The 14,777-nt window shown below is 37.6% G+C and overlaps 1 protein-coding gene across 2 annotated transcripts in view; it reads left to right on the top strand.

The window, feature by feature from the left end:
- LOC106878213 (ubiquitin carboxyl-terminal hydrolase) overlaps window positions 1–14,176 on the top strand; it is a 57,801-nt gene extending 43,625 nt beyond the window's left edge. For both annotated transcript variants that reach the window (XM_089354969.1, XM_089354968.1), the window contains 3 exons: window positions 2,316–2,391; window positions 9,600–9,658; window positions 11,269–14,176. In XM_089354969.1, coding sequence (XP_089211095.1) covers window positions 2,316–2,391; window positions 9,600–9,658; window positions 11,269–11,352 — 219 coding nt within the window. In that variant the 3' untranslated portion in view covers window positions 11,353–14,176. The remainder of the gene's footprint in view (window positions 1–2,315; window positions 2,392–9,599; window positions 9,659–11,268) is intronic.
- The last annotated feature ends 601 nt before the right edge of the window (window positions 14,177–14,777 follow it).

Raw genomic sequence — 14,777 nt, 5'->3', positions numbered from 1 at the left:
AAATTAAAGACAGCCTTGAACAATGCTGGATAATTGGGTCACAGAGAGAACAAGTGTTTTGTTTCATGTAAAAAGCTTGTCTGGATTATGCTGGTTCATAAGTTGTAGCGTAAACCATTATGTGGTTTAGCACCACCACTTGACCTCTTGTATTAGGTGGGGGTCTTCAGTGGAGTTCAGTCTCTTGCAAAGATTTGATCCAAGTTTGAGGGATAGATTATCCAATATGCTGATATACTGCTGCCTATTGTAGCAATAACCCACAAGTAATTTTTTCTCTCTCATGTCTCAAAGGATCAGGAAAGTGTGTAAGTGCTGCTGTTCTTCTACTGATTAAGAAACACACACACACACACACACACACAAAGAAAATTTTTCACTTAGAAGCTGAGGAAATTCTTTGGTCACTTACTGTGATTGTTATCCAAGTAACTGAATTATATAATTTGTCTGTTGGATATCCAGAAGAGATAGTCATAATAAAATGTGTGTGTGAGAAAGAGTGAAGTTTATTGCTCAAAGGCTGTCTCATCAGCTTTTTGTTTGTCCTTTGTATCACATGAAGCACAGGTCATATTTCCATGGTGTTCTTGTATCCTATATGATACACATTCCCTATGTTTTTCACCCACCAGTGTAACTCGCGACTTTTGAAAGGAAATCTTTAATTTCCTCAAAACATATGAATCAAGGGCTCACTAAAAATCTGAAAACAAGCATGGACATGTAGGACAAACTTATGAAAATGCTTTGGCTAGGCAAAGGATTAAGTTAGTCTGTCTTGAGCCATCAAGCCTATTTAAGCCAGAGGTTAAACCAATTTCTGTAGTTTTTAATCATTTGAAACAACAGTCTTGCCTGAATAGAACACCAGTCTAATGCAGGGGTAACCTCTTAACTGTTGCCATGTTGTAGCAACATGAAATGAAGACCTGGCTCAAGAACTCAGTCAGTTGCTTGATCTGAGAATTGATGCCAAGCCCAATACCCACTGGTGCTGAGGTATGTCCTCTCACACCATAAGTTATGAACATTGGAAAGGGTTTTGTTTTAGTCCTTTCCTGACACTATTATATTTGATTAATTATCAAGATTTTGAGGAACCTTTAATAAAATGTACATTATTTATAATTGACGGATATTTGTCCTCATCTTGTTTGTTGTTAAGTGTTTCGACTGATATACCCCCCAGCCTTCATCAGGTGTCTTGGGGAAATTTCGAGCCTGGGTTCTCATTCCTAAGGTATATTTTTCGATGTTGTTGTTGTTGTTGTTGTTGTTATTATTATTATTATTATTATTATTATTATTATTCAGGTCACTGCTTGGAATCGAATTCCGAATCTTGGGGTTAAGAGCGCGGGCTACTAACCCCAAGATTCTGAGTTCGATTCCAGGCAGTGACCTGAATAATAATACTAATAATAACAATATCAAAAAAATACCTTAGGAATGAGAACCCAGGTTCGAAATTTCCCCAAGACACCTGATGAAGGCTGGCGGGTATATCAGCCGAAACGTTGTGTTAACAACAGACAAGATGAGGACAAATATCCGTCAATTGTAAATAATGTACATAATTCCTCATCTCTTAAATATAGAACTGCTTTAATAAAATATTTGTAGTTTTATATATCTGTTGGTGCTGATACATTGGAAATCTCACAATATAATTTATCTTGTAACAAGATTATTACGAAGATTTCAATTTAATCCTAGTGATACTGACCTGCCTGGGGAACTCCTGGTTCTTTAATACAAAGTTTTTGTTTTTAATCGATTGAAATTTAAACTTTCTATCAAAATCTCAAGTGAATTTGTGTTCCAAACACAAATTTATTTTACTAAATTCTTCACTATTTTCAAAATTATTTGAAAGAAAGACGGTGTATTTCAGCAGAAATATGGTTACAAAAGGTTAATCTACGTATAATTGGGTGTACCAGACAATCTCAGCTGGGTTGGTATATAGTGTTAAAACTTGCTAGTAGATATGGCCACAGAGTAGTGTTCAGACTATTGAGAACTTAAATTCCTACTCCTTCATTTAAGACCTCTGGCATCAAAGATTCGCTACATCTATGATACCATGAGTCTTTCTGAATGTGATTATGGCATAAACCTTGGTGCACCTGAAAGATCTTTCAAGATGAGACTATTACATAACTCCTTTTGTTTGATATATTTCTGTTTTCCTTTTTCTATATTTTGTAAACCATGTAAATATATGCATTAAGCCACCTTGTGTTGTTTATTAGTCTTTCTGCTATATAAATAGGTATATATATTTTTTAATTTCTTCTTCCCTTCTTCAGGCCCCTCCACGTGACCAAGCAGTGGTCCGTCACTTTATTACATTGATTTCACACAATAACAAGCTTTATGAACTTGGTTAGTATATACATTTTTATATACTTGTATATGTTATATATTTATGTGTATATGTCTGGGTATGGGTATGTCTCATATATATTGTAGACTGGTCAGCATATTTGAATATTTTGTATGAAGTTTCTGTAATAATAAATTCAATTGAACATCTATGAAACAAAAAAAAAAAAAAAAAAAAAAAAAAAAACTTAATTTGGGGCTGAATTTTTAAAAGTACAGACAATGTTAATGTGTCTTTTGCTTGCAGTCCACCATGAGGGCCATTTTGGGCTGTTTGTCGAGATTATTACCTTCCTTGGAAACGAGTTTGGGTTGTTTAGAAGAAGAGCATTTGGTCGTAGAAAACTGCTCCAACATATTCCTATCTAACTCATGAAAGCATGAAAAAGAAGTTAATATCATGACGATAGTTTTCGATTCAGTCCCTCATCATGGCACCTTGGGCAAGTGTCTTCTATTCTGGCATTTCTGATGTCTTACTCCCATTCTATTATTCCTTTCTTGTGTTACCTGAGCAAGTATCCATGCCCTAGGCTATTGAGTACTCTCTAAATCCTACCCTCCATCATTCATCAACTCACTTCTTGACCTTCCTCCTTTGTTGTCATTTGCCCACTCCTATTCCTCCCTCTCAGCTATCCTCTCGTATTCCTTTCTCCAATCTGTATGTTTTGTGTTACCGAAAACTTGTGTTGATGCCACAAGAAAATACAACCTGTACACCATGTTAAGAGGTTGACAATAGGGAAGGCATCCAGCTGTAGAAACCCAAGCCAGATGATGTATGTACACCAAACTTCAGGTGCAGTACCTCACAATAAGAGATGATTCAACCTCAACTGTAACAATGCATCAAACTCATGCCACCTTGAAAAGTAGATGTAAAATGACATACATTTACACATGTGCACATAGTCTCATGGACATATAACTGCATGCATTCACATTTATACATAAAATATACAGGGTGTCCCAGAAAGATCTACCCATTGATATTTCTTAATTATTCAAAATAATTTTAAGGTAGGATAAGGAAATTTGGCACACACATTCTAATGTAAATTGTCAATCCATTGCAGTAATTACATTTCAAAGTGACCACTTTTCACCTTGATCACAGCCTGCAAACGAGTGGTCACTGAGTTGCCTGAGCACCATACCACCCCTTCATCCAACTTGACCCATGAAGACAGAAAGGCTTTCTCCAGATCTGACACGTTTGAATAGGAGTGGACTGAAACATTTCTCTCTTTAGCATTCAAATTACTCTAAAATATTATGCTTATTTAATCATGTTTTGAATTAATCATGCATTATACCTCATAGCTTTAAGATTCTGATGATGTAATCATTTATTTTTAGGTTGATGTTGTAGGGTAGGTGTGAGAGACCCAATCAGACCTCTTTGAAAAATAAAACAAGCAGGATATCTTGGCCGGATCTGGCCAGTTTATATGCTAATGGGTTAAATGTTGATGATGTGTGTGTGTTGGTGAGGGTGGGCGTCAATTTGTTTGATATACTGAATGTCTGATGTGGGAGTCAAATGACAGGTTGCAAATTGTTAGTAATCTTTGTGGCACTTGAGAAAATAATTCGTGTTTTGTAAAAGTTGGTGTCCTGACTCTGAGCCAGCTGGAAGGGTGGACATACAATGCATAAGCAGACACAGAAACTCAAGCACAAGCATAGGAAAACGTGTGCCCAAGCACAGCACTTACTGGCAAACACTTACACACGCACACACACACACACACACACACACACACACACACACACACACACACACACACACACACACACACACACACACACACACACACACACACACACACACACACACACACACACACAGAGGCATACACACACACACATAGGAACACACACGCATACACAAGCATACACACATAGGCGCATGCACACACACACATAGGCGCATGCACACACACACATAGGCGCACACACACACACAGGCACACACGCACACAAAGGTGCGCACAGGCGCACACACATAGGCGCACGCACATACACATACACACAAATAGGTACACATATAGGTACACACACACATATATTTACATACAGGCAGACATTTACACACCTACATATGCAATGGGTTTCCTATGATTTTCCTCTACCAAATTCATTCACAAAATGTTGGCCAGCCCAGTTGCTGTACAGTAAAATTGAACCCCAAATCATCACGAGATTGCAGAGCAAACTCTCCTAACCACACAGCCATGCTTTCCTTGCACCTTTAGAGAGAAATAGGCTGAATGTAATATCACTGATTGTGAATATAAAGCAACATGGCCAAGGGAAAAGTACCCTGTTTGAGTAGCCTACTGGATACTATTATGGTAGTTTCATAGGTGAGAGACGTGGGTGTTGTTTCTAACCTCCTCCCCCCAAGTTTTCACTTTCATCTCTCTCACCCATTTTGCCCCTAACTTCGCTTTCTATTGTGAAATCTGATGACATTTTCAAATGCTTTTTCTCCATGCAACAAGTTTTGTATTTAGATTGCGGGGAGGAAAAGAAGCTTCAAAAACTCTTTGATAGCAATAATAATAATAATAATAATAATAATGATAATCATAATAAAAAATAAAATAAATCAGCTTTAAGGAATCTTGATCTTTCTTTTTCATTTTTTTTTTATTTAAAAAAGATTTTTTTCCCTATAAACTCCTGTTTGTCATGGTGGCCACCACCTACCAACACTTTTTATTATATTTGTGTAAATAACCAAGTTAATTTCCTAGCAACTGATCTTAAATGTCTCACACAGCAGTAACGGTGGTGGTGGTGGTGGTTGTCCTTATATTAACAGGTAGCAGTAGTTGTAGTAGTCTTAGTGTTAATCTAACAAACTCTGTATTTCTCTTTGATGTTAAAATGAAATAAAAAAAAAAATTAAATGCCAGTTCATTTTCTTTATACATTTTTTTTTATGGTTTTTATCTTCATTTATATTACCTGGATAAATATACCTAACTTTTTCATTATTGTTAAGTGGGTGAGCTGGCAGAATTGTTAGCATGCTGGATAGAATGCTTTGTAGCATTTCTGGTTTTACATTCTGAGTTCGAATTCCACTAAGGTTGACTTTACTTTTCATCCTTCCCGGGGGTTGAAAAATTAACTACTAGTTGAGCACTGGGGTCGATGTAATCAACTAGTGCTCCCCCATCAAAATTGCTGGCCTTGTTCCAATATGAGAAATGATAATTGATATTAGAATTATTATTAAGGCAGCCGACTGGCACAATCAGTAGCACATTGGACGAAATACATAGCAGCATTTTGTCTGCCTTTACAATCTGAGTTCAAATTCAGCTACAGTTAACTTGGCCTTTCATCATTTCAGGATTGGTGAAATAAGTACCAGTTGAGCACTGGGATCAACTAGCACCCAGTCCCTACTCCAAAAAAAATTTAAGCTTTGTGCCTATAGTCGAAAGGATTATTATTATTATTATTATTATTATCATCATTATTACTATTATTTATTATTAAGGTAGTGATCTGGCAAAATTGTTAGCATGCTGGACGAAATACTGAGCGGTATTTCTCCTGTTGCTACATGTTGAGTTCAAATTCTGCTGAGATCAACATTGTCTCTCACCCTTTTGAGGTTGATAAATTAAGTACCACTGAAACACTGGGATCGATTTAATCAACTAGTCCCCTCGCACTAAATTTCAGGCCTTGTGTCTTTAGTAGAAAGGATTATTATTATTTAGTATTTGTTCTGGCTCTTTACAAAAGATTTTAAATTCCACTGAGGTCAGCTTTGTCTTTCATCCCTTCAAGGTTGATAAAATATAGTACCAGTCATCTACTGAAGATGTATGTGGGTACTAATTAACCTCTTTGAACTTACTGGTCTCAAAACCATTATTATTTTTTTTTTTTTTTATTGGATCATTGTTATTTAATATTTGTTGTGGTTTTTTACATTAAGTGTTCAAATCTTGCTGAGAGCAGTGCTGTTTTTCATCCTTTCAGGGTTGATTTGATCCATTTTTACTTAACATTGCAGGTCCTGTATCTCAGTCAGAAAACATTATTTTCATTATTTGTTCTGGCTTTGTATTTGGGGTTAAAATCATCTTGGGGTCAACTTTACCTTTTATCCTTCTGGGGGCTTACCTTTTATCCTTCTGGAGATTGATAAAATAAGGTACCAGTCAAGCATTGGGATTAAAATAACTAATTTAATCCCCTCCCCTTTGAAATTGCTGGCAGAATTGTTACTGTGCCATACAAAATGCTTAATGGCATTTCATCTGTCTTCACATTCTCAGTTCAAATTTTGCTGAGGTCAACTTTGCCTTTCATCCTTTTAGTATCAATGAAATAAGTACCAGCTAAGTGCTGGGGTTGATGTGATCAACTAGCCTCTTCCTCACCAAAATTCCAGGCCTTCCTTGTGTTTATAATAGAAAAGATAATTATTGTTATTATTGGTGGTGGTGGTGGTGGTGGTGGTGGTGAAATTTAACTTATCTCCAGCCACTTTCTGCTTGCTCTTCAAATATTCTCTCCTCTTTTCTCACTCCCCTCCTCCTCATGGGTTTGCAATGCTCCCGTGTACAGAGTACAAAAGGAATCTTCCTGTTGTTGTTGCTATTTGTACACCATTAAGTTCATTGTTTGGAAGCAAGTTATTACTCTGTTATTAGAAAAAATTGTGTGTGTGTGTGTGTGTAAATGTATGTCTGTGAGTATGTATATAGGTTTGTATATGTAGGTGTTTAATGCATATACAAATATTTGTTTTTGGCAATTTTTACACATGTGTATACACACACACACACACACACACACACACCTCCCCTTTCTCTCCATCCCCTACACACTCACCCTTTGTCAGTGGTGAGTATGGGATTGTTCAATAAGCTATGGCACTCTATATTTTCAGAGCATTTGATGGTTCAGTGACATTTCTACTGAACTATAAGCTTCTACTTAATCGATCAACTTTTTTTAAAAATAGCAGCCAAATTTAAACTGAATCCTGTCTCTTTATTATTAAAAAGAAGAAAAGACCTTGAAAGTTACTGCGTTTCTGAGACCCTACGTCTACTAAATCAGGTCTGATAACTAAACTTGCTTGCTTCCTCGCTCAAAATAATATTTATTTTCCTTTGGTAGTTAACTTGCTCTGAAGTGGCACGAATGTCAGTATGCTGATGCGTTCTGCTCCAAAAACCATGCTTTGTTATCTTTGCACCACTTTGTACCACTTAACCCTTTAGATACCAAATTTCCCCCCGAGACTCCCCCCACCCAAGTTCTTTGTTAAAACCTTCCACCAGAATTCCATATTAATCTGTATCCTGAATTCATGATTTTCATTATTAATCCTGTATCTCCTCTACAACAAGAAACCTGTTCTGCTTTCACCCCTCATCTAGCATAAAGCCACCATCCCCAGGGCTTGTAGTTTTTCAAGCTGCATGGTGCCCTCACTAGTGCTGGTGCCCTCACTAGAAAGCACCCAGTACATGCTGTAAAGTCGTTTGCGTTAGACCTTCAAATGTAGAAACCATGCCAAAGCAGATATTGGAGCATGGTGAGCCCTCTGGTTCTTTGGATCCTATCAGACTGTCTAACCCATGGTAGCATAGAACATGGATATTATATGATAGTAATGATGATGAAAAGACATGGATTTCAACATAAATACATTAATGAAAGGGTTAAACAAATTCATCCTACACTAAAGAGAAGGCTTAGAGATCATAACCTAATTTATAGCTGGTGAGGCCCTGAAATCTTGGAACCTGTGGGGGCTCTGTTTGGTAATTGTTACTGTTGAACTTGCAAAAATGCTGCCAAGATGTGTAACCTATCTGCTTGTAGGTGGGATATTTAAGCATAATTATAAAATTATGAAACCTTACATGCTTGTGTAAATAATAATCTTGCTAATAATTAGGCCTAATTTGTTAATGTTAGTCATTGTTAATTGGGTTAAACTAATGAATGGTTCTGACTGAGGCTCATATTTGTAGCTTGTTCAGTTTATGCCCTAAGCTGGCTGTAGTTGTCACTATTTAGTCCTAATTCGATCTTAATCATGTGGGCCTATGTTCAAAGGCATTCCAGTTGTGAATGTCTCATTTTTTAAGAGCTATGTTTGATCACATTATCTAGCTCCTATACTTATTTAATTCTTTTGTCACCATACTTCTGTTGAGACGCAGTCTTGGTTTAAATAAATTTTTGAAACAGTGAAGAATTTCATAAAATAACTTGATCATTATTATGCAAGCGGTAAGCTGGTAGAAATCGTTAGCACACTGGATGAAATGCTTAGTGGTATTTAGCCTGTCACTATGTTCTGAGTTCAAATTCTTTTGGGGTCAATGAAATAAGTACCAGTTGAGTGGGTTAGATGTGACCCCACCACCACCACATCCATCCCCGAAAAAATTTCAGGCCTTGTGCCTATAACAGAAAGGATTATTACATTAGTATTTAGAATATGAGTTAACATGAAATTTTGATGAAAATTCATATCACTTTAGAACAGCCTTTTGTATCACAAAACCAGGGGCAATCTTAGATGAGCATGAAAAGGGTTAAAATTGCACGGTGTGATTTGAGAAAGATTTGACTACTATGTCTAGCTGGTTGAGTATCTATGAAAAAGTTTGTTTGTTGATACATCAGTTGGTGCAACCAATGTTAGGGTGTTGTCAGTGTTACGGTGTTGTTTTGACAGTCACATTGTTTTATCTACGCTCTCTATCTAGTTCAAATAATAACTGTCGGAAATGTAGTACATTTGTATATAGGCACAGGGGTGTGGCTGTGTGATAAGTTAGCTTCTCAACCACATGGTTCCGAGTTCAATCCCACCTTGAGCAAGTGTCTTCTACTATAGCCCTAGGCTAACCAAAACCTTATGACTGGATTTAAGGTTTTATATATAAGGTTTAATTTTGATCATTTTAAAACAAGAACAAGGGGCCTCCCCAAGTGGGTTGGTGTCAAAAGAGTTAAAAAACCCCACAAGAAAGAGAGTGTGTGTGAATAAGAGAGAAGGAAAGAGAGAAAGCGTGAGCGAAAGACTGGGTGGTATATGTTGGTAACTTGACTTTGAATCAAGAATTCAAACTGTCAGTCAAGCAGACTGGTGCAAAAAGATGTGCATATAATGTATCATTTAACATTTTATCTTTCTTTATTTGTAGATGGTAGGAAAGAGGGACCAGTTTGCCATGGAGAAATCAATAAGGAGTCATTTTTAGAGGTATGTCTATATCTCTGATATATATATATATATATATATATATATATATCAGAGGCAACTCCAGGTCATCAGCATCACTCGGGCTCATCACAGATTTCACATAAGACACATGCCTGCTCAAAAAATTTCGTGTTTTTCTGCAATATTTCTAGCCCCAAGTGGCTTATTTTTTGTATGTAGCAATATGTCTTACTCCATTTCTAAGTTAAGGGTAAAAATAAAGCAATCCTGCAAAACATAACTGGTCTTTACACACACACACACAGAATAACAGCAATCAAATAACGACAGCAGAGTGCACAACAAACATCAGCAATCTGTCGCCTGTACTCTTGACAAGAGATATCAGTTAGTCTTTTACACCTACCAGGCTCGTTCGTATTACCCCCGAGTTGCTAGATAGTTTTTTATTCATTTAAGAATATTGCAGAATGGAAGCTTTTTATAGATTGGAATTTAAATCCTAATCTCTGTAGAATGTATTGTTTCAAGAAAACATTGGATTTGAATTATTTTTGTGATTATAGATAACAACTTAGGCTGTAACTTTTGAGCCTAAGTCAATTGCGTGTGAACGATATTGAGAGAACGTCTGCTTCAAATGATATTTTTTGACACAGGACACCTCTAAGATGACCGCCAGATGCTGAATGAAAATAAATGAACTGTGACCAGGCTCAATAAAAGGAGCCCGAGTTATTGGTTGCAATTTACATACTTGAAGTCAGTGTTGGCTGAAATTAAATCAGCTTGCAAATACATGTTCACTTCACTAAGTTTCTACTTGGGTTAAGGCCCAAGCAGCTCAAGTGCTGGAGTTGCCACTGACAAAAAAAATAAAATAAATATATATATATATATATATTGAAATCGAACTAAATTCTACGGCTGGCACCCATGCCAACGTCGTCTCCTTCATTGGACACGAAACTCGGCTTGCGAAGACCTGTTGGAGCAAGTGAAAGCGAAATCGTGATGGCACCTGTGCCCAGCGTTGCCTTCCTGGTACGTGTAAAGACATTCGAGCAAGATCGTTGCCAGTGCTACTCGACTGGCTCCTGTGCAGGTGGCACATAAAATACACCATTTTGAGCGTGGCTGTTGCTAGTACCACCTGACTGGCCTTCGTGCCAGTGGCACGTAAAAGCACCCACTACACTCTCGGAGTGGTTGGCGTTAGGAAGGGCATCCAGCTGTAGAAACTCTGCCAAATCAGATTGGAGCCTGGTGTAGCCATCTGGTTCACCAGTCCTCAGTCAAATCCTCTAACCCATGCTAGCATGGAAGGCGGGCGTTAAACAATGATGATGATGATAGGTGTGTGTGTGTGCATGTTTGTATGTATGTATGTATGTATGTATGTATGTATGTGTGTGTGTGCATGTGTGTGTATATGTATGTGAGTGTGTGTATGTGTGAGTGTATATATATGTGTATGTATGTATATATATATATATATAGGTATATGCATGTGTGTATATACTTACATGCACATGTATACATACACACATGCATCATTTATAAACCACGACTTTCTATTCTTCACCCAGCCCCTCCTTAATTGGTGTTTAATTAAACTCAATTTAAACATCTATGCTGTTCTCTTTCAGTCTGCTGCAGCTATGGTGAAGAAGTTTATGGCTAGGGACCCCGAGGAAATGGACTTCAGCGTGATGGCTCTTGCTGAGGATTGAAATCCCTCAAGTACAGCTCAGTACAGAACAATCCATATTTTTTTTCTCTTTTTTCTGGCAGTCCATTTATAATAAAAATAAATATTGTTTTTTTTTTTCTTTTTTTCCCGTTTATTTTATTTATTTTATTTATTTTCTTTAATTACAAATTCTTCCTTTGTCCTGTGAACTCACCACTGTCCGCATTGATGAAAATCTCCTCTTGGATATATCAAATTAAGGTCACCATGCAGCAGTGGTACCCAGCACTGAGGCGAGGGCTAAACACGCAGCTGTTAAACGTTAAACAGAGATAGTGACTGGCTAAAAAGTATCGTTGTGGCAATATATGTGTGTCTGTGTCCATGTATATATATATGTGTGTGTGTGTGTATGTAGATATATATATATATATATATATATGAACACATAAAAAGTATTATTGTGGCAATGTGTATACATACATGCACATGTATACATACACATGCATTGCAGTCTGCACATATACATACATATATATAATTGCAGCAGCTATGGTTGCTATGGTGCAATAATTTATTACTTTATTTGGCTTGTTTGCATGTAACTTAATGTCAGATCTGTCTGTCTGTCTAGCTATCTTCAGAGGAGAGGGTCAAGGATTGGTTGGCCAGCCTGTAAGTCTACCTATCCAGAAAGGATGTTGGAGAGCCACATGTTGGTCTGCCTGTCTAGATAGGAGAGTGGAAAGTCATGGGTTGGACTTGCTGTCTGTCTATTTTGAAGTGTGGAGAGACAAGGATTTGTCTGGCTGTCTAATTAGAGTGGATAGTTAAAGATTGGTCTGTCTGTCTAATTAGGTGAGTGGAGCATCAAAGATTGGTGTGTCTCTCTGTTTAATTAGAAGAGTGGAGAGACAGATTGGTCTGGCTCTCTCTGTCTAGTTAAGATGCTGGAGAGTCATGGATTGGTCTGTCTTGCTCGTCAGGATGTTGGAGAATCATGGGTAGGCCTTGCTGTCTGTCTATTTTGGAAAGAAAGTGGAGAGCTAAGGATTAGTCTGGCTGTTTAGTTAGGAGAGTGGAGAGTCAAGGATTGGTCTTTCTGTCTAATCAGGCAATCAGAGAGTCAAGGATTGGTCTGTCTTTGTCTAATCAGGAGATTGGAGAGTCAAGGATTGGTCAGTTTGTCTCTGTCTAGTTAGGAGGATGGAGAGCCAAGAATTGGTCAGTCTCTCTGTCTTGTCATGATATTGGAGAGTCAAGGGTTGGTTGGTCTGTCTGTCTGCTTAGAAAGGAGCTTGGAGGATCCAGTATACACTAGTCATTACATCTATGATTCCCTGTTCTCCTTATGCACTTATTAAGACATAATGTCCAATGGTATATAATTACAACCTTTAACATTGAGTTCAGTTTGATTTCATCCTTCTAGGATTAAAGTACAACCATGGTACTGTCTAGTACAGTGGGTGTGGAGGTGGTGATTGAACCAACTGTGTACTCTCCCTAAATTTTTAGCTTTGTTCCTATTATTATTATTGTGTTCAGAGTTCAAATCTTGCCAAGGGCAACTTTGGCTTTATCCTTTCAGAGTTGATAAAGTACCAGATGTCTACTGAGGTTGGTATCAACTAATTCCCTCTCCGCAAAATTGTTGGCCTTGTACCTCAATCAGACACCATTATTATTATTAGTTGTATTTCTATTACCACACATACTACTACATAAAGATATTTTAAATTGCTGAAGCGGTTTAATATTGGACTTAAAAGTACAGTATAGTATTCAAAACCCCCTCCAGTCATCATTCTTGATTCCAAGTTCAAATCCTGCCAAGGTCAACTTTACCTTTCATTCCTCTGGGATTTGATAAATTAAGTGTTTATGGTGTGGTGATGGTAGATTGAGAGTGGTTCATTAAATAAAAAAGATAATTGTTTTTTTCTCTTCTTCAATAATTACCCTTATGCCTAATTAACTTCTTCCATGATTATAATTGGTGAAATGATAGTGTTGGCAGAGTTGGACAAAATGTTTTACACTCAGATCCTGCCATGTTCAACATTGCATTTCATCTTTTCGTGGTCTATAAAATAAAGTACCAACAAAATACTAGGGGTCGACTTCATCAACTGTGCCCATCTTCCAAAACGTTTGGTATTGTGTCAGTATTAGGAATAAAGTATGTATGAGAGAGAAAAATAAGGGCTAGTTTTGTGATTGTGGTATCTGGGGCTGGTATTGCCACTGCTGGATTCTATCTATAACATACCCCAACCATATCCATCAAACTACCTTATTTCTTTGGAAGTGGAATGAAGGTTGGATAAATACGACACCCTCCCTAATCGTTTAATTCTGTCACCAGATTTTCTTACCTCAAGTTGCCTCCCTTGCCAGAATTGCATTTTTTTAAAAGTAAAAATACATATATTTATATATTCCTGTCTCCTCCATCCCACCGCTAACCCCTTACTGGCCATTCCATCCCCACCTCCATGGCTGACCAGCTACTCTCCCTGCTCTGACCGGCCACCACCTCAACGTTGTCCAGCCATTCCCACTTTCTGCCTGATAGGCCACTCCTCCCACATTGACTGGCTACTGCTTTGATTTGACCCCCACCATGTGACCACTTCCAAAATGCCATTGTCCACAACACAATTCTTGTTCTGTCTGCTGTCTCCCTGCCATTCCAAATCCTATTTTGTAAATTCCAGCTATGGTTTCTCAACGTCTGTTGCTAACTTCAGGCTTTCACAAATGTATGTGAGATATATATAATTCCAAGCATATATATATTCTAAAACAAATATATATATATTTTTCTTTTGGTAAATAAAGCATTTTGCTTCTGGCTACTACTGTATCTTTGTATTTATTTATTCTCGGGGTGGAGATGGTTATCCACTTGAGCGAATCCGTGAGCCAGAGTGATTGTTCCAGCGCATCTCTCTCGCCATCTTCTGGGATAATGCGTTTTCTATTTTGTTTGTTGGGACTATGTGGCGGTCTGACTTATGAGACACCGAGAGAATGTAAGAATTTCCTAGCTTACTACCCGTAGGTAGTTAACTAGAAAGAATTATCTATGTCATTTACCCAAATAAATGGTGTCTTTGACGGAAACAACGAACAGCAAATTAGAAAAAAGTTAGCCCATTAATATTTTTTATTTCAAATTATAGGCAAAATGCCTTGGTGTTGGAAGCAGAAATGTTGGTGTCTTTCTTAGCCGCATCCCACATTATTCTATGGAATTACAATTGGTGGGAATTAGGTGACAAGAAATTGGGGCAGCTGAAGACTTAGAAATTCTCAGACAACTTCTGACTCTTTCCGGTGGTATGGCAAGAAGCTGAATCCTGCTGTCACATATATGGCCTTCTAGTAGCAACCCTCTCCAGTCCAGGTTTGACCACAGTCTCCGGCTTCAACTAGCCGTCTGGATTGAGCTTAAAACCC

This window comes from Octopus bimaculoides, chromosome 7 (genome assembly GCF_046866305.1).
Source record: "Octopus bimaculoides isolate indiv1 chromosome 7, ASM4686630v1, whole genome shotgun sequence".
Taxonomy (NCBI): domain Eukaryota; kingdom Metazoa; phylum Mollusca; class Cephalopoda; order Octopoda; family Octopodidae; genus Octopus; species Octopus bimaculoides.
The sequence above is the reverse complement of the archived record's forward strand: the minus strand, read 5'-3'. Positions and strand labels throughout refer to the sequence as shown.